At 48.0% G+C, this 19,553-nt stretch overlaps 1 protein-coding gene across 1 annotated transcript in view; it reads left to right on the top strand.

The window, feature by feature from the left end:
- Positions 1–19,553, top strand: part of MAP2K4 (mitogen-activated protein kinase kinase 4) — a 94,855-nt gene that overhangs the window by 20,610 nt on the left and 54,692 nt on the right. The window contains exon 2 of the mRNA XM_071573592.1: positions 12,427–12,529. Within this exon, the coding sequence (XP_071429693.1) occupies positions 12,427–12,529 (103 nt within the window). The remainder of the gene's footprint in view (positions 1–12,426; positions 12,530–19,553) is intronic.

Genomic DNA, 19,553 nt, shown 5'->3' with positions numbered 1-19,553 from the left:
CCCCATGGCATCCAGGGAGGAAGGGACAGCCATACCCACAGAGCTGGGTATGTGCCACCTGCCCTGGCGTGGAGCCTGGTGACAGGCCACATCCCAAATGTGCTTCAGGTGAGGGGTGTGATTAAATCCTGGTTGGATTGGGTGTGTGCTTTGCTGGCAGCCTGTGAGCTGGGATGCTGTTGATGGATGGAGGCGAGTCCCTCAGTGGCTACTAGATCCTAATGGCTGTAAAAATGATGGCACTGGAAGGTGGGAGTGCTGGATGGCATACCAAATTCTGCTTTCTGTTAGTGAACATAAACTGTTGTTTCAGTTCTTAATTGATTTTATTATTTTTAACCTAAGCACAAAGTAGTGGAGTCTGTGATTTTAGTTCAATAGGGAACTTCAGTGCAATTATTGTGTTCCTCAGTGAGATTAAATTTACTCTTTATTGTCATTCATTCACATATTTGGAACTTTTAGTTAATTATCTTCTTTCTCTCAGTCTTCAGAGGTGTCAGCAGTAACTAAGAATATATATTTTTTAGGGAAAATGGCATGTTTCAATATAACATGGCTCATTTGTGGATGTGACAGGACCTGAAGCTGGAGGCAAAGCCTGAACAGTCTGTGCTGGATGTCTCGTGGGAAAGGGCTCACCTGAAAGGTGGAAACAGTTCACTGGAGATGTGTCTCAGGGTTTCTCAAGCAGCATCCGAATAAAGCTGATGGGATTCTTGCCAGCTTTTGTCCATAAATTAGAAACTTGAATTACTTGCTGTGATTTATAACTCTTGTTCAGATTGTGTTTCCTGGCCAAAAGCCTTGGAAGCGGTTTCAGTAGAGAGGATACCCAGAAGTGGCCATGACTTGCACAGGTAGATGTTACTTCTGACAGGCACTGGCTGCTTCTTGTGAGATGTTCAAAAGAGAGGAATAAAAATTAGAATGGCTCTACTTTTCCATAGAGATTCCTGCTCCTCCCAAGGAGTTTGGTCCTGCATGGAGTCATTCACAGCCATGAAACTTGTAGGCACGTGTTAATTCAGAAACAGCCTGTGGCCATGGCTTGTCCCCCACTGGGGATTTATGAAATTCCTGGCAAGTTTTGCTCTGCTGGAGAGGGAAGCCATGGGAATTACCAGCTGGAGGGAGCTGTGACTCCAGAGCCTTTTTGTTTCTCCAGGGTGGCTGAACGTTTGCACTCTGAGCAGTTGGGATTGTGGGTGCTGAGCAGCAGCCACTTGCTGTAGTGCTGTCCTGTGTGCTCTCAAGGGCCTTGGGGATTAAGGGTGTGTCCAGCCCAGTTCAGGACAGTCTGGGAAGTGGTGGCTGTGTCAGTTTGGTTTTGGTGGGATGCTCAGGGTGTATTCCCATGGACATACTGAGGCGTTCCTGGAGCAATGAGCTTTCAGGGTCATGGGCTGTGTGATCAGTGCCAGGGGCAGCCCAGCACTAGGAAACTGCAAGGGGGGGGAAAAGTCTTAAAGGAATGGTAAAGTGAAAGGAGATCTTGCAGAGGCAGGTGGTTTGGTGGGTTACAGAGTCAATGCTCTGGTACCCCAGGGTGATGGAAAAATGGCAGCATGGCTGAAGGAGGCAGAGGTGCTTTTTTTACCCTTCCCATGCTCACTGTTGTGAAAACAGCTGGCAGGAGGGTGCTTGAGGCAGCAATCCAGCCTAAAACTAACCAGGCGAGAAAGGCAGGATTGAGCACCTGTGTGGAAAGGCAGGGCTGCTGTGTGTGGGGTACCCTGGGTGGGAAGGGGCTGGAGATCCTGCTGTGCTGGTTCTCTGGGATGGCAGGTCTCCCATCAGTGTGACATTACAGCAGGACCCCAGTCTCGGGGTCAAGGCTTGCAGATAGTGCTGCAGGATAAGCAGAGTATTAAAAAGCACGTGGGGTTTTTTCAGTTATAAAAAGTATAGCAATGAAAAGGCAACTTGCTGTCACTGGAGTTCCTGCAGTGGGGAAGGAATGGGTTTGTCTTTTCTTTGGGCGAGCAGAACGCTTTGAGATGGGTGGTGGAACAAGACCAGAGTCCTCCACAGAAGTTTCCCCTCCTGACTGTGATCCATGTGCTGGAGCCCAGCTCTGCAGAGACTTGGGTTTGCCCTGACTGGGAACACTGGAATTTTACTTATCTAGAACCACACAGAAAAGGAAAACCACAAACCCCTGAACCTCCTGCTCTGCACGTAACGTGATTGCAGCTCCTCATTTCTGTATATTTTGTGCTCAGTGTTTGCTTGCATTAGGAATGGCTGCATTAAGATCTTTAGTTATAATTTTTTGTGTCCCATTTTCCCTATACTGGCAGAATACAAATTCTTTGTTTAAAGTTGCATTAGCTGATGTACCAAAGCCCCCCAGTCTGTTCGGTGCTGCAGAAGTGTCTTGCTGCAGATCCCTTGGCTGTTGGTTTGGAGTCAGTGTCCATCTATCCAGTTCTTCCTTTCAGGAAGAAGTTTAAAAGTCATAACACTTCAGTCTGTATTATCTTTGCTAGCAAGAAAGTGAAGTTTTCTGCCACATGAGTAAATAAATACAACAATGATGAGATGTCAGCTGTTAAAGACACTTTCAGCTCTCTGACAAGCTCCTGAAGGCAGCAGTGCTGTGCCCAAGTCCCTGCTTGACTCCAGCCTCCAGCTGAGACAGGAAGAGGCTCGGTACCTGCTGCCTTCAGTCCTGCCAGCACAGCACCAAAGCAGTGCAGCTCATTCCTGGCATCCAGGTGTTCTGTCAGTTGAATGACAATGTTGGGCAAGAGCACCATCACCATGTGTCTTTCTGAAGAGAGTTTGATGCTGCATGGCTGTTAAAGTTGCAAGTTTTGTTGGAAGCACCAGTCATTAAACAATGCCTGGCATGTCCTGGTAATGGGAATCGTGGGCTCCTTGCTATGCTTATTCTGCCACAGCATGTTGCTAATTCATAGTGAATGCCTCACAAGACAGTACAAAGTCAGAATTTTTATGACTGTACAAGACTTTTTTTTTTCTTGTAAGAAAAACATCAGTCCACAAGCTGATGTTGACAGAGCTGTGGTGTGATGATCAGCAAAGCCTCGGAGTGATCGGTGTTGCCTGACTGATCCTGTGCCAAAACTACTTGCAGAAAAGCAGCACTGTGTGGGGCAGTGTCCTCCACATAGGTGACAGCAGACTCCAAAAGTGCTCACTTGATTTAACAAGCTTAATAGGGAGGGATAAAAATTAAGCCTTCCATGCCACGGGGATGTGGAGCAAAATGTTCTGCAGTTCTGGGAAGCAGCAGTGGGACTAGCAAGGAGCTGGGAGGGGGAAGGCAGGGACAGGGAGGCTCAAGGTCCTTTCAGAGCTTGTTTCTTCCTGAGGTAGCAAATGACAACCTGGTGAGCCCAGGCCTGGACACCTTCCCTACAACATCCTTGTGAGCAGAGCAAGAGAGGGAGATGTGTGTGGGAGAAGTCAGACACTTTCCTCATTTCTGTTGGGCATTTTGAGGAATTTTGCTTAAATGAGTCCAGGTTTGCTCTGCTAATCCCACCTGAGACATCTGTAAGTCCCTGCTCAGTGGGTCTCTTTTCTGTGAGCAAGTTCTCAGTGCTTGCACTGAGGAAATCCCAAGCTCCTGTGTCTGGAGATGCTTCCTGGATTGGTGGCCAAGGACTTTCCTCAACCTTTCCTATGGACATCTGGGCAGCAATTCTTAACTCCCAGTGCTGTTTCTTGCTTTCATCAGAATTCACTTGTAGCCTCTTTAGTCTTCAGAATTAAAGAACCTGATGCACTGTTGCTGTGGTGGAGAGAATTGGTTGTTCCCTCCAAAACAGTTGTGCCTCCAAATGGAAAAATCCCCTCTCCAGGTCCTCTGATTTCTGTTCTTCCCAATCCATGCAGCTTTGTCAGGGCAGGATCAGGCTGGATCTCAGGAAAAGGTTCTTCCCCCAGAGGGTGGTGGGCACTGAGCAGGCTCCCCAGGGCAGTGGGCACAGCCCCAAGGCTGCCAGAGCTGCAGGAGTGTTTGGGTGACACTCTAAGGGACAGGGTGGGATTGTTGGGGTGTCTGTGCAGGGCCAGAGTTGGACTGGATGAGCCTTGGGAGTCCCTTCCAACTCAGGATACTCTGATTCTGTGACTGTAGGACTCCTGGTGGGTGGATCCAGGGTGTTTGTCAGAGCTGGTGGCTTACAGGCTGTGATTGATGTTGCCCTTTGCCGGCCTAAGGTGCCTAGAGGGGTGATGGAAACATGCTTGCTGCTTTATCCGGGGAAACTAAATCCTTTCTATTGACCTTAACCAAAGGCCTCAAGGGCAGTTTTCTCCCTTGCCTTTAGTTCAAGTACAGGCTCCTAAAATTGAAATGTGAAAAAATAAAATCAACCAACTCCCCCCCAGCCCTCCTCCCCGTGTTATATTTTATAATTGTTGCTGTGCTATTTCATAATAAAAAAGTGCCTAACACGGCCCTTTGCATAATTTATTATAGTTGTCCCATCAGCTGCAGCTCCAGGTGCCTCACAATAAATTTCCCAGGGCAGTGGCACCCTTTCTTTCTGGCAGCTACTCCGTGACAGGCTCCACAGGGTTATGCCTCAGACATAGGTCTCAGGAGTATTTTGTGAGTGAAGCAAAGTGCTGCTGTCAGAGCAGGTGCAGACACCTCCTGCCTGGGCAGCCAGACCCTCCAGGTTCTCTTCAGAGGTGTTTCACCAGGCCTGGCACTGGGCTGTGACCAGGGGTGACGTGTTAAATGCTGCTTTCCAGATAGAAATGGCCTGAACTCTGGTTTGGAGTGGAAGCTGCTGTTTCACGTGAGTGCTGTGCTCCCCTCTGAGCAGGGAGCTGCCTCCTGGGCCGGGGCGTCCACGCCCCTGTCCCCCCTCCCCAGGCCAGGGTGTCCCCCCCACTGGGCCGGGGCATCCACAGGCAGCACCTGCCCAGGCACAGACTGAAGTTTCTTTAATGCAGTTGGTCTGTTCCCAAAACTTGGGTAGTTTTAATTCTGTTCATACAAATGGTGTTTCTATGCAGGGTGGCATCAGGGCTAATAAATATTGATGGCTAATGGTGGATTCTGGAGGGTCCAGAGACTTCATTCCCAGGTTTTAACTGCTGGGAGTTTGCAGTCCAAGGGAACTAATCTTAATCTGATTGCAGTTTCTTCCACTCTAAGCCTCACCTACTTTGGCCAGGCCGTGGTGTTGGTATTTATAGATGGCGCTGCCGGTGCCGGTGGGTGTAGCGCGAGTCAGAGGTTGTGTTTGCTGGGGCAGCTCTGAGCCACTTCCCGGCCCCACAGCACCCCGAGGTCTTGCTGTGGAGTGAGTTCCTGAAGGCAATGGCCAGTAACTCTTCCAGAGTCCTGACTGCTCTGGCTTGGGTATTTATGCTCCTTGGGACTAAGGGAATCGTGGATAAATCCTCTTCCTAATGAGGTGATTCCTAAAAATGAGCATGCTTAGCTCATTCCTGCAGTGCAAAATTGTTATCTCAGATTTAAATGCTGACTCTTGGATTATACTAAATTGTAGAATAATATACTGAAGGACACTAAGTATCAGGAAAAAACAGATACACTGAAAATACTTGTAGCCTTCGAAGTGACTTTCTGTAGTTGCATTTCTTAAAATAGTACCTCAAACCCAAGGCCTCTTCTTTCATCCAGACTCCTCAAATAGAACTACACGGTGATATGCTGAAGTTCTTCAGGTTTTGTTTCAAAATTTGACTATTTTTTCATTGAAAAAACTGGAAATCTAATTGAATCTCAAATTATTTGTGCTGTGTTGGAGTAGATCCACAAGCAAGACTGGAAAGGAAGGAGATACAGCTGCGGGGTGGTAGTTTGGGTAGGGTCTGTGGATGGGCAGAGCTGTGCTGGTAGAGCAGGGAGAACCAGCTGGGAATCCTGGGAACATTCCAGGTGTCAGCAGCTGTGGGGCTGCAGCTCTGAACGCAGGTAAATGTTCTCTGCTGTCTCTGCATCAAAGCAGGCATTTTGTTAGCAGACAAGGTACAACAGTTTGGTTATTTAAAGCTGTTGGAAGAGCAGAGATCTGTGTTGCTGGAGCTTTTTTCTGTCAGGTGAGAGTTGGCACTAGCTTTGCTTGGAGTTGCCCTGGAAGAAATCAGACCTGATAGTTTCCTCTTAAGAAAATAACCTCAAGCTTTCAGCTCTGTTGCCAAATGGAAGAAAACCATTCCTTCCTCTTCATTTTCTCTGTCTTTTTGTTGATGTGTTTTAATTTTACAAGGGAGAGGTAAAAAGCTTGCAGGGTTCATTGCAAATCCACTGATTTTCCTCCTGCTGTTTGCTGTCACAGCTCATGATCTGGTGGTTGTATCTCTGTTTTTCCTGGTTATACCAGAGTAAGGAAATAGAGTGCAGACTTGATTCCTGGGGTATTCCAGGGGAAATTCGAGGAAGAATTTAGGATTGCTTTCTCCAATAGGAGTTGACTTAGAGACTTGAAGAAATGGCAAAGAAGGCTAAGGGTATCTTGGTTTGTACCAGCCAGAGAGTATCCAGCAGGGCCAGGGCAGTGCCCATCCCCTGTGCTGGCACTGCTGAGGCACCTCCACCCTCGGGGGCAATTCTGGGCTTCTCAGAACAAGAGAGATATTGATGGGCTGGAGCATGTCCAGGGAAGGGTCTGAAGCACCAGGAACCAGCTGAGGGAGCTGGAAGGGCTCAGCCTGGAGAAAAACAGTCTCAGGGGGAACCTTCTCACTCTCTCCAGCCCTCTGACAGGAGAGAGGAGCCAGGTGGGGGGTCAGGCTCTGCTCCCCAGAAACAAGAGAAAATAGCAAAAATAGTAGTACCCAGTCTAACTTTTGGCCTACACATGACCTGCTAGACAGCTGTTCTGGTTGTGTGAGGACTGGTTGGCTGTGGTGGTGGTAAAGGGGCCTCAGAAGGAGTGATGAGAACTTAATTGCAGATCCAAGTGCTTGGATTAATTCTGGTGATGGGTAGCAGCACATAAATAATTCTCTGCTTGGCCTGGCACCCATTCACCAGTGCAGCAAGTGCTGCTGTGAGCCAGAGTCTTCTGGGGCTGTTGTGTGGGGTTTCCAGTGCTCCCAGATGCTTCTCCCAGTGTCCGTTTTGGCTGTGGGCAATGGAATGCCAAGGCATGTGCATGTGGGGAGGTGCAGAACTCAAGGCATCACTTCCTTACCTCTGACCCACACACAGGCCTGGTGCTAGAAGGACAACATCATTTACAGGTGATTGAGAGGATACCACCACCATGTCTTTAAGGCTGTCATGTTTGGAAATCAGTATTGCTGTTCTTATGAATAGAAGATGAACTTACAGTCAGAAAGCTATTGTGGGTTGTCTTTTTACTTCTTGGAGAGCAGCATAACTTAGGATACAATCCTGGTTAGATTCCCTGAAAAAAGTCAATGCTTCTTTTGCCATTCAGCTCAGCCAAAGCCCAGGCCATGCTGCTTTCAAATACGGTCTGGACTTGTTACAACCATTAACATGCAGCTGAACAAACCCACGAGTCACAATTGGGAAGACTGTATGTCAAAGAACTTCATGATTTCAGATCTGGTGTTGAGAATTAACCTAATTTATGAAAAAAGAATCTGTTCTAAAGTTAGTTTTGGTTTCTTCCAAATCATTCCTTCTCACACAGTCTTTATTATAACAGTTTTCAGAGGAGTAGATGTCAAAGGGGTTGATGGTTAGAATTATGTATGAAGTTAGCAGAAACTTTAAAAGACATTTGATTTGTGTAAGGTGGATATTTCTGCAGCACATTTTCAGCCAGTTTTGGTCACCCAGCCTTGGTGGTGACAGACATTAGTGAATTCCAAAGCACCATTAGCCCCAGGCCTCTGCTGTAGTGGGCCATGGTGGAACTGTGTTGGATCTGTGCACAGCAAAATGACAGCAAAACTCTTGCATATGAAGAGGCTCCTTTGCCTCCAGTTAGAATGATGTGTCTGCAAGGAATAGAAACATGGAGTTGTCAAACGTCTTTTAGGATGAAACTCAAGGCTTGGAGTCCATAGCTGAAGCACTTGGGTTTTGGGAGGCTGCTGGGGAACACAACTTGCTTTGCCTCTCCTCAGACTTCTGGTCTATTTGAGTATGTGTTTCATTTATAGTATGTGTTTCCATGTGATCTGTGCTGGATGGAAATTCCTGGCATTTCTTGGGATGTTCAGTTCTCCCTGGTCACATTCTTTGTATGTTCTTTGCTGAGCAGAAGCAAACCATCCTATTTGCTTCCAAGGGGTAGCTTATGCTTCTGTATTTGTTGGATTTGTAGAAAATCGAGCTCCAGATTGTGGATGGGCATCATTGAAACTATTCTTAGAAACCAGCTGAGATAGAAATCAATAGACCAGTGTTTAACTGTGATAAAAAAAAACATTCTGTCCCAGTGTGAAAACAAGAGGAAACTTGGTGTATAAAATTTGCAAGTAGCAAGAGGAGGAGCAGGCTGTAAGAAGAGATTTTCTGATTGGAGTTCATAGTTAATTGTGTCAATTTTAGTGTTGGGCTGCTTCAAGTCCAATGTTCTCCTGAGCTGTATAAACATTGCTGTGAGAAAGGGAGAATCTTGTGACACGATGTTATTGCCCTCGACAGAGTGCTGGGGTTTGTGGGAGGTGAATGAAACATCCTCAAAGAATGATGGACCCAGTCCATCCCTGGACCCAGTCTGAGAGCCGGTGACGCTGCTGACAGGAGCAGTGAGCAAGTGTTTGACCGTTCCCTGCAGGTCTCTGCCCAGCACCACCCCCTGTGCCTGGGCACACCTGGGCACACCTGGGCGGAGCAGGCGAGCAGGGAGAGGTTTCAGGGGTAAGTGTCAGCATCCTGCAGGTCCTTGGCAGCCATGAACTCCCTCTAGTTTAGCTCTGTGTGGGAAGAGAGGTGCCCTCAGGGAGGCAGTCAGAAGAGCTGTGGGAGGGCAGTCAGGCGATGGTGGGTGTTGTGACAGGCCTTGCACTCGCAGAGGGCCCTGCCAGGAGCCCTCTGGTTCCTTGGTGCTGCAGCCTGCCCTCAGCTGTGTGCTTTGTTCAGAGCACCAGTGTGAGTACAGAGTGTTCTGCTGGCTGACAGTGGCCATAGTGTCAGCCTGGAACAGATTGTCACAGTGGGAGTGGTGAGACTGGCCCAAGGAAGCTGTGGATGCCCCATCACAAAGTGAGCTTTGACAGGGCTTTGATCAGCCTGACTTAGTGAAGGTGTCCCTGCCCATGGCAGGGGTTGGAGTGAGTTGATCTTTAAGATCCTTTCCAACTCAAACCATTCCATGATTCTGTGATTCTTTTAAGTGAGAATTAAATGTCACTTCACCTGGCACTCTTAGAACCAGCATGTTGTTTCTCTGTCAGTACCTCCTTCTCGCTGGCTTTGTTGGCTTCCCATTGCCCTGCCTGCACCAGGAAACTTTGGAGTGGCCAAGTCCAAGAAGGAGAGAAGACTTGCTTATCCTCCTGACAGTGCTGTGTATAGATGCTGTCACCTGGCACAAAGTTAGGAATTGTTTTGTGTGCATGTAAATGACATGAATAAGATGCTCCTCATGCTGCATGGCTCAGGGGAGGGCAGGGACAGAGGTCTGGCAGGACTTGGAGGCCTTTCCTCTGAGCTGGGAGGAGGGATCCTGCAGCCCCAACTAGGTGTTCTTCAGAAGAATAAATGATGTGTAATAAACATGGGAAAAAACTGCTTTATAGGAAAAAGCTTAAATAAAGTTTTGAAAAATGCATTGTTGAAAGGTGGAACCTCATGCTGGGAAGTTAGTTTGCCTGGCAAGGTGGTTAATGGATATTTTGGGCATTATTGCATTTGCTAATCTGTGTTGTTTTTTTTTTTTTAACAAAACAAAGCAAAATGACAGAGTGCTGCTAAGGGAAAAGTACCCCAAAGTAGACCAGCTTTCATCATCAGCAGGGGCCTTTTTCCTTATTGTGGCCATTTACTTACCAGTTTCACTGGATGATCCTTGTGGCTCCCTTCCAACTCAGAATATTCTGTGGTTCTTGAAACTATGTCAAATCAGAGATTTGTGCTTTTACTCTTGACAGGAGCAAGCCAGTCATGGTTAACTTGTTGCAATGTGCTCAGGATTTTTAACAAGTATTTTACGGTCTCCTTGTAATGCTTCTGTTGAGTCCATACAGTGCCATCTCTGTTTGGGTAACACACTCAGCAAGGACCTGGGGGGCTGTTGAGTTCTGTGCTGCAACAGCCCTTGCCCAGCAGGCTGTCCCCCCTCCTGCCCCCAGGCCAAGGCTGTTCCTCCACCCAGGCCGGGCTGTCCTCCCTGGCTGGGCATCCTCGCCTTGGTTCTGCTCCACTGTCCTTAGTGATGACAAGCCCCGTATCACCAATTGGGACCTTACGAAAATCTGCTGGGGAATTGTCACCAGGAAATGGGGATTTTTTGCTTTGGGTCATTGATGCAAAACATTGGAGAGTTCGTTTCCTGCTGTTGGATTTTGTACAAGTTTCCTGTGTAGTCTTTATGTGTAACAAACTCGGTTATTTTTGTCAAATGCAACATGTGTGCTGGTATTCCTGGATTATGATGTTGCAGCAGGATTAAAACTGAAGTTATCTACCAGTGATCTAAAAGTAAAAGGTTGATAGAGGAAATAGGTGTATCTGTGTGGCAGTCAGAGAGGGAGTGGTTGGAGCTGTGCCGTGGGGCTCCCAGTGCCCGGGGAGTGGGCTCCCAGTGCCCAGGGGGCAGTGCCACCAGCAGCACTGCCCACCTCCTGCAGTGGGGCCTCCAGGCACAACAACCCCAACAGGCTGAGCTTGGTCCCAGCTGAGCTGCCGTAGGGTGACAGGTGTTGAGAAGCCTCAGCTGGGTGTGGATGGGTGTCCATGGGCCACAAGCTTTCCTGGCCTCCCAGTTTGTAGGGTGGGTGTATTTCTTTTGAGGGAATGCTTAATTCTGAGGTGTGTTGGGTTTGTCAGACTGGTTTTAGATGTATGTTGCCATGATGATCTTAATAGTCCTTTCCATCCTAGAGGTTCTGTGATTCTGTTAGCAAGGTGGGTCTCTCCCAAAAACAAGTGATAGGACAGGAGGAAATGTCCTCAAACTCTGCTGGGGAGGTGTGGGTTAGGGATTAGGCAAGATTCCTTCACCCAAAGGATTGTCAAATCCTGGCACAGACTGCCCAGCGCAGTGGATGAGTCACCATCCCTGGAGGAATTTAAAACAGGTGTGGATGTCGTACTTGGAACTTTAGTGGTGGTTTTGGCAGTGCTGGGGGAAGGGTTAGTCCTTTTCACCCTGATTCTGTAATTCTCAGGTCTTTGTAGTATTTCATGGCCTGAAATTGCTTTAAGTGCTTTGACCCGTTTTTGCCCTCCTTTTTGTATGGACTTGGAGTTACCCAGAACACCTCTTTGTGCAGGGTAGAGGAATGCTGGGGAGCAGAATGGTGCCTTTTGGCTTTTCACAGGCAGGTTGTGGGATGGTGAGGAATATGACTCCCACTGCGGAGTGCAGGTGAAGGAAGGAAGGTTGTTGGAGGAGTCCAGGTGTTGTGCCAGCTTAGGGTGTCACCTGGGATGAGCAGTAGTGAGTGGTTAAGGCATCTCCCAGGTGGTGGGAAGCCAGGGGGGTTCAGTTCGAGGCTCCTGGGAAGGGGGGGCTGGAAGAGACCTTGTCTCAGGTGTTTTGGGGGAGAGGGATGCAGGTTTCCTGCAGGCAAACCAGAACAAGACAGGGTCTTCTGCACCCAAGTGAGAGGGCTGGGAAAGGACAGCTGTGTTTGTAGTCCCTGACCCTGCTGTTGCTTGAGCAGATCATCTGAATTTCAAGTGGAAAATACAGAGCCAGTGGCTAGTGCAGTGATCAGGACCTCTCCCACAGTACTGTTGATTTATTTTTTGTTTCTCTGTGCTTCCTCCATTGGCTGCACCCCTCAGATGGGCTGAATTTTGCTCTTTGGTTGGCAGCCCACTTTGCAGGAGGAGGACACAGACCTCCATCCTCCCTCAAGCCTGGCCATCTCCATTTGCTGGTAGCCTGAGGAGAGTCAGGACTGTGTCAGCCATCCTTGGTTGAGATGTTGCATAAAAGACATCCCAAGGTGCCCTTTCCCTTTGCAGTGCTGGGCAGGCCGGGTCCGTTGTGCCCTTGGGTGTGCATGGAGGATGCTCTGGGTCATGGTGAGGAGGTGCCCTGTGGCTGGAGCCTTGGCAGGTGCTGCTGGTGCTCCACCTGTCACAGGAGGTGCTGTGGATACCTCATTTTGGTGACTGCCTTGGAATGAGCCAGGGAACACCTTGGGGTGTGAGCTGACTCTGTGTCTCTATCCCCATGTCCCTGAAACGAGCAGTGCTAATATTGTGGTGAAATGCATTTTTGTCTCCTTAGAGTATGTAATTTTTCTGTTTATTTCCAGATGCTCTCAATATTTTGTTGCTGACAAAAAGTTTCCTTTATGTTCATTGTCTCCCAGGTAAACGCAAAGCGCTGAAGTTAAATTTTGCAAATCCACCTTTCAAGTCCACAGCAAGATTTACTCTAAATACTTCTGGAGTTCCTTTCCAAAATCCACACATGTGAGTATAAAGCCAATGGCACAACTAGTGGAACAACTTTGAAATGGTTTAGCCAACACCCAGTGTTAGTTAAATGCAGTTTGATTACTCCAGTTATTTGTAGGTTGTTTAAATCTCTCAGTTTGAGTCACTGTAGAAGATTTTTTATTCCAGAATTAAAATAAAAGGTAAATTTTGGATCTTGCTGTTTTACACTGGAGCTAATTAATGCCTTCCAGAATTGATTGACTCAAGGTATTATAGCTGTTAATGCTAGATGCACCTGTAGTTAATTTCCAGAATGATTCACTGTCATTTTCCTATCTCCTTATTCAGCTTATTACTTTTTTGTTAGAATTTCTTGTTTCTGTGTTACTTGTGAAAGCCATAACTGTGATAGAATTGTTTGCAGCACTAAAACAGACAAAAGTGGAGTATTATAGTTTTACCAACAGGGCGATGTCGGGGAGTTACACAGAGATCAGGTCTCAGGGAGTTTTCTAGCCAGCTTAGCTCCAGGATATCCCTTTCAAGAGCCTGAGTGCAAGTGTGGCACAGAGTTGTTCCTGACACTTGTAAATACCAGAGTACACTAGTGTGGGAAAGAGCAGCTTTGTATTCTCAGTTCCACCAGTCTGTTTGGTGGTCCCACCACCACAGCCGCCCCATGGGGCAGATGCAGCACAAACACACAAAGATGCCCCACATTTTTCTTCTCTAAGTTCTCAGGAGTTTTGTCAGTGTCAAGTCTCAGAAAGTGCACCTGTAGCCTCCCTGCTGCCGGGGCTCTCCAAGATGTCCCTGTCATAGGCTGCTCCTGCTTGGCTCTGCATGTTGCTGCCTCTCTCCTGGAGCTCAGTGCCTTCTGCTTCCCCAGGGAATACCCACTGGGCTCTGTTCCTGCGAGTTTCTTTATGCTGGGGATTTTCATACAAGCCTTTATGAAGTCAGAAACATGTTTCTGATGAGCTACAGATGGTAATTGCAGCATCGAGGAATTTTATAGAGTGCTTTAGATGATTCTTCTTAAAATCCTGAGTGACCTTTCCAGCAAGTCCTCCTCTTTCCTTCTCTTCTCTTTTTACTAGAGTATTCTTACTGATTTTAGAGCTCATGTTTAGATATTTACTTTTTGTGTCTCATTACATCATCAAACCCTTGTAATGATTTTCTGCAGAACCCCTTCTGGAGCTCTTTCCTCTCTCTGACCTCACTAGTCCATTAAATAACGGACTTAGTCTCAGTGAGTTCCCACCATCAGCCGTCTATAGGGATTTGACTTTTCTGTGTTTATCTGTGTGGATTTCTGTCTCAGATTCACTGGAAATCAGAGTGGCTCCTGTCTAGCACGGAAGAACTTTCACTGTTAGTCGGTGACATTTCAAGTTTCCTGTTTGTTCAAGTGACTGTCAGCACTGTCCAGGAAGAAGGTGCTGCTTTGTCTCTGTGGGAGTTGCAGTTGTTGGCAGGGGTTGGATTCTGAGCTCGTTAATGGTGTTTCTGATTCTGAAGGCTTGGAAATGTTGTGGGTTGGATATGACAGCTGCTCAAGTGCTAAAATTTATGGTGATGTGTCTGTGTCAAAGCTCTTTTGGGAGGCTGTGAGCTGTAGTGGCTGTTTCTGTTTGAAAGAGGTGGATGCTGTTGGTTGGGTTGCTCTTCTGTGGTGAGCTTGTCTGAGCTTGGATACAGCAAATTGTCCTCCTGTCCTTTGTGTGTCCATAGCAGATGCTGTTCCTCAAAAGCAGTGTTGTTGTCTCCTGGTTGCACGCTTCTGTCAAGTGTTTGTCTCACAGCTCATGTATCTCCATCTCCCCCTTCTTCCCAGAGATGCTGGAAAGGATTTTTCCTCAGTTGACTAGAAACCTTTTCTAGACTTTGACTTTGACCTGGATATTCCGGACCTCCTGGTCCAGACATGTTCCTGACATGAAGTGTGATTTTGTTCACCAAGTCACTTCTTTTCGTCAACCTGGTGGAGGGAGATGACCTGGGAACCCTCCCAAAGTGAGTGCTGGCTCCACACTGCTGGGGGCTGCCCTGAACACACCTTGTTGGTCCAGATGGGGGGATCTGAAGATACAGAGAGGACAATTTTTCACATGAAATTTGGAGTTCTGTGACTTGGATCCACTGATCTGGAGGTGTCCTGTTGCTTCTGCCTCCAGGAGGACAGAGGGTCCTGTTTGCCTATGCTGAATTTTGGTTGGGGCACAAGAGGAGGCAGACTGGGTTCACTTGCAGCTGCCAGGAGGTGGCAATGGCCTATTAGCTGTATTTTATTTGATTAGCACATTTTGATTGGGGAACTGCTTGGGCTGAATTGGTGGATATTCAGGTTAGAGTGTGTTTTCTTGCTGCATAGACAGTAAAGGAGCAAACAGGACTCCTTGTGCAGTGTGTGTGTCAGGGGGGAAGAAGCCTCAGTAAAGCTGCGTCACTGGACAGATGTGGCTCTCAAAGAGGGGAGGCACGTCCTGCCACAAGTGGCCTTCCAAATTCCAGTGTGTAGCTGTGCTCCTTCTCAGTGGCAAGGCTCTGTCCCTGGATAAAATGGGCATGGACCCCATGTACCCTGCCAGGGTGTGAGTTCAGTTTTCTTTTGAGGGTTTGTTTCATGGTCTGAGAGATCTTCAGAGGTGTTGGAAAAGTTAGGGAGTGTGGTGGGAATCACTGTAAGCCAGGGTGGAGTTTAGTTCCGGTGACCAGGGGTGATGCACACACAGGCTGGAGGGGACTTGCTTTGATTTCTCCAGGGAGGTTTCCCAGGTGATTTGTGTGGGATTTCTGACTCCATTCGTTCATGTTAGTTCCTTGGTTTTCATGACGTTACCTGGAGGAACAATTTCAAGGTCATGGAATCTCAATTGCAAAACATGGCCTTACTAGAACTCTGCCCAGTGCTTCCCAGTTGCCTTGTCTCCTGTGGCACAGAGACCCTCTGTTCCTACTGTGCTTCTGCCTAGAGACTGTTCCCAGAGCTTCACTGCTCTCATGGGTAGAGGCTTTTTGCTTATACATAGGCTGAGCCCTGGAGTTACGTGTCCAGGAGGGGACAGTATAGGTTAAACACTGCTGAATGTAGAAAGTTGAGAGAAATCTTTGGCCTGCCCCTCGTTGTCTTTTCTTTCCCATCTGTGGAGGTTTTGAGCCATGTATATGGTTTGGATCGGAGTCAGGGCTTTATCCCTCCAGGCTGTATGAGAGTGTGGCCGTGGGAGCCAGGGCAGGATACAGGGCAGAATGGAGCAATGTGGGACCACGTGCAGGAACAGGAGGAGCTGGTGAGGGGTTGGGACCTCTGAGGTTTGCTGTGCCATCTCTCTGGGGTCCTTGGATCTGAGAGCTGGTGAGGGCTGCAGTGGCCAGATGGCAGTGGGTGGCTTGGCCTCACTGCTCCTGTCCTATCCCTGTACAGCCCATGTCACCCCAAACCCCTGCCCAGGACACTGTCCTCCTTCACCCTTCCCAGTACATCCACCACCAGCTGCATTGGGATGTATTGAAGGAGATCACCTCTGTCACAGGTGACCAGGAAACCAGGTGAGGAGGAAATGAGCAGAGACTGCAGCTGCTCAGACTGGTGCCAGGGACAGGACCCCTCACATCTCCAGTGCTGTGAGGGGTTTGCCATAAGTATTTTCTGAATTAGAGCGTGTTATAATCAGGGGGGTTTGAAGTGACCACCTTTAAATAGGAGATTGACTTAATTTGACTTTGAATGACATGAGAAACTGGAGGTACCTTTCTCGTAGTAGACTTTGGGCTGTGGCTCCCTGAAATCTCCTTTCCTGGTGATGCTGGAGGATGAAATATCCCTTATTCCAACTTAAAGATGCTGTGGATGGCTTTCCAGGGCAGATCCTGTGGGGCAGGTGAGCAGAGGCCTGGGAGGACGTGGTGAGCAGCAGAAATCGAGGTAGGGGTTTGGAAAGAAGGTCCATTCTGGTTCTGTGACTGCATGTGGTGGAGGATGTCTTGTTTGGTTCAGCTGGGACTGCTGACACCAAATCCTCTCTAGAAGTGCAAAGGTATTTTGTGTAGGTATGACATGTACTCTGGCTCTCTGTAGGGCGTTTGGCACAGTTGTAAACAGAATCTTACATGGGACCTGTGCAGAGTAAGGCAGAGTAGAGCTGAAATTACACGGAGTAGTTGGGGAATATTATTCATACTTGAAAGGATGCAGCCTAGGGAGGATGTGAGTGTTTTCCTGATGGCTGGTGTCCCAGTGCTGGGTCAGTCAGTGAGGCTGGGAGCAACTGCTGTTCTGTGCAGCCTGGGGAGCAACTGAGGCTGTGGAGGCCTGCCAGGTGAGCCTGTGGTGCTTGTGAGGTCAGGCTGATTTTCTGCCTTAGACCAGTTTAACAACTGCTCACTTTATTTTCCCTGCAGCAGACGTTGCAGAGGCTGGAGGACACAAGCCATGGTTGTAGGGTGAGCTCTTCAAATTCCAAGCCATTGTACTGACTGGAAAGTATCCCACCTTTTACCTCATCTGTGCTGTGTCCAAGTAGGATTTAGGTCACAAACAAAATTAGATTACTCCGTTGTCTGTGTGGAAGCTCTACACAGTTGCTTGTAGCTGGTGGCCTTTGCTGAAAGGAGATTCAGAGCACACATCAGGGGAATGATGTGGCTGTGCACAGCAGGGTGCCTGGCTGGGCTGTGCTGCCTGTCACTCTCGAACCAAGTTCAGCTGGCTATAGATGAGGTTTTTTGGTTTTCTCAAAAGCATTGTATTCTTCTGGTGCAACGGTGTCTGGATGTTGACGTAGAGGTTTTAGATCCACCTGCTAAGAAATGAGCGCACACAGAGAGTGTTGTTTGGCATCTGGTTCACAGCACGTTGCTGATGGAGTGTGCTGTCTGTCACCTGGGAGGTCTCTTGACTGTCAGAGGTGTCACCTCCTGAGAACTGGATCACCAGAGCATTGCAGTCTCACCTGGAAAGGTGACAAAGTGAAATGACCTCTCCTAAGGTTCAGACTTGGTGTTTGAAGTGTCTGGTGTCCATTTGAACTCCAGCCTCCCTATAGCATGGGAGTGTCTTCATGGATTCGTTGGGACTTTTAACTTCCAGAGGTGTCCTGTGTGGACCTTCTCCCTGTGACACCTGGGAGAGTCACACACTTTCCAGGAGCTGCCCCAGGAGCGTGTTGGATGTTTTAGTGAGCTGTCAGGGCTGGATTCCTCAAAAGCCAGTGGAGGTCTAGTTGCATGTCAGACTCTGCTGCTTCCTCCTTTTCTGTATAGTTCAGAAACTGTTGTTACTCCTGGAGAGGCTTTTTTGCTGCCTGTTCCAAAGTCTCTCTGAGGTGGCTGCTGCTCTGTTAATCTCCTCTTACACTTTTCCATACCCTTCTGGTGTGTGGTGTCAGGCTCTGTAGGGACACAGCCTGCAGCTGGCAGAGTTTTTGAGAAAGTAACCTGAGAGAGTTTCTACCATTTTTGTCAAAAAATACTAAGCTCCAAAATGGAATGTCCTAAATTGGCATGTTCACAATGACTGGTGTGGATTTTCCTGTAAATATTTCTCTGTCTCTTCACCATTTCTATCACTCTTATTTCACATCTTTATTGTCACTGATTTCTAGTACCTTCATGGCATGTGATGGCCTCCCATGGCAGGAGGTGCTGCCTGGAAGCCTTGGTGGAGAAAGGGTCAAAAGTACCAAGAATTAGGGTTGTTTTTTCCTGGGACGGATCTGTCACGTTTCCTGAAAGTTGCAGTCTCTGAATGTAACCACTTGTATTTTCAAGTCAACACAAGCAGAGTGGAACCTCCAAGGGCTCAGCAGAGACATTTCAGTGTTTGAGGGAGCCTGTGGTGATCAGGCTTTCACTTCTCATGCAAACATCACTGTTGGTTCAGTGCTGGAACAATGTTTCTTCTGCAGTTTTTTCAGGAGTGTTTTTGACAAATTGGTGATGTTTTCATTGTATTTAACCTTCCTCTTTTTTCCAAAAGTTTACAAGTTCTTTTGGCCAGTGATCTCTGAAGCCTAGAGCACAAAGACATGATGTGGCCTGTAAAACACCCAAATTGAGTATCTCAGGCTTTGAGGAGATCACATCTTCAGAGAAGGTGCTGCCAGAGTCAGTGTGAGATTTTGACTAAATGTGCTGCATTAAGGTCTTTTTTTTTCTTTCTTTCCTTAAGCTTTTAAGTTTTGGTGTGTCTTAGGTGCAAAGCATCTGCAGAGGAGCTTTTTACTGTCCACTGCTTCCAAAATAAGTTTCTCTATCATTTCCATGTCCCTTGGAGTTTCACTGCCCTAGGAGGACTGTTCTCTTCTTTTTGTGAGAGTTTAATATCCCAGCACTTTGCTTCTGGCTTTAGACCTTTCATGTCTGGAACCAAAATTTGGACCTCATGTATCTCCATTCAGCTAATTCACATGGATTTTCCAAGGGTGCTGAGCACCTGCCTTCCTGCCACACTGCTGGGGCCTGGGATCCTCAGAACTTCTGGAAACTAATCCTGTACCCTTTGGTGTCTGAATCAAATCCAGCCTGATACCATGTACTGACCTGACTCCCGTGTGTTCCCGGGGCTTCACCTGTGCTGAGTGATGTAGCTTTGCAATCCTAAATGGTTGCACAGATCTGTGTTCCCTGTTCTGCAGCTGGGAAGCTGAGACATGCTGTCATTTGGCAGAGGGGAAGGTTAGGCCAGCAGCTTGTGGCAGGGCAGAGTGTTCAACAGGGATCTCTGATGAGCTGTGTTCCCTGTCCCATCGCAGTGTGGTGGGAGCTGCTGTCCCTGTTCTTGCTGTACACACAGCTGTGGGCAGAGCTGCTCATTTGGGAGCAGCATCTGAACCCCTCAGCCTTAACCCTCCTGGTGTGGTGTGTAATGGGACCTCCCTGAGACGTGAGGGAGGCCTGTCCCCTCCATGGTGAGGGGATGGTCATGGTGTCAGTCACCTTCCAAAGCACCAGGACCTGGCTTGTCCTGCCCAGACAAGGGACAGTAGCTGGGTGCTGGGAGTGGAGAAGGAGCTGTGGTGGCAGGGGCGTTTATCCAAGACAGGGGAGCCTG

This window comes from Pithys albifrons, chromosome 19, assembly GCF_047495875.1.
Source record: "Pithys albifrons albifrons isolate INPA30051 chromosome 19, PitAlb_v1, whole genome shotgun sequence".
Lineage (NCBI taxonomy): Eukaryota > Metazoa > Chordata > Aves > Passeriformes > Thamnophilidae > Pithys > Pithys albifrons.
This window is presented reverse-complemented; position numbering and strand designations above follow the sequence as displayed.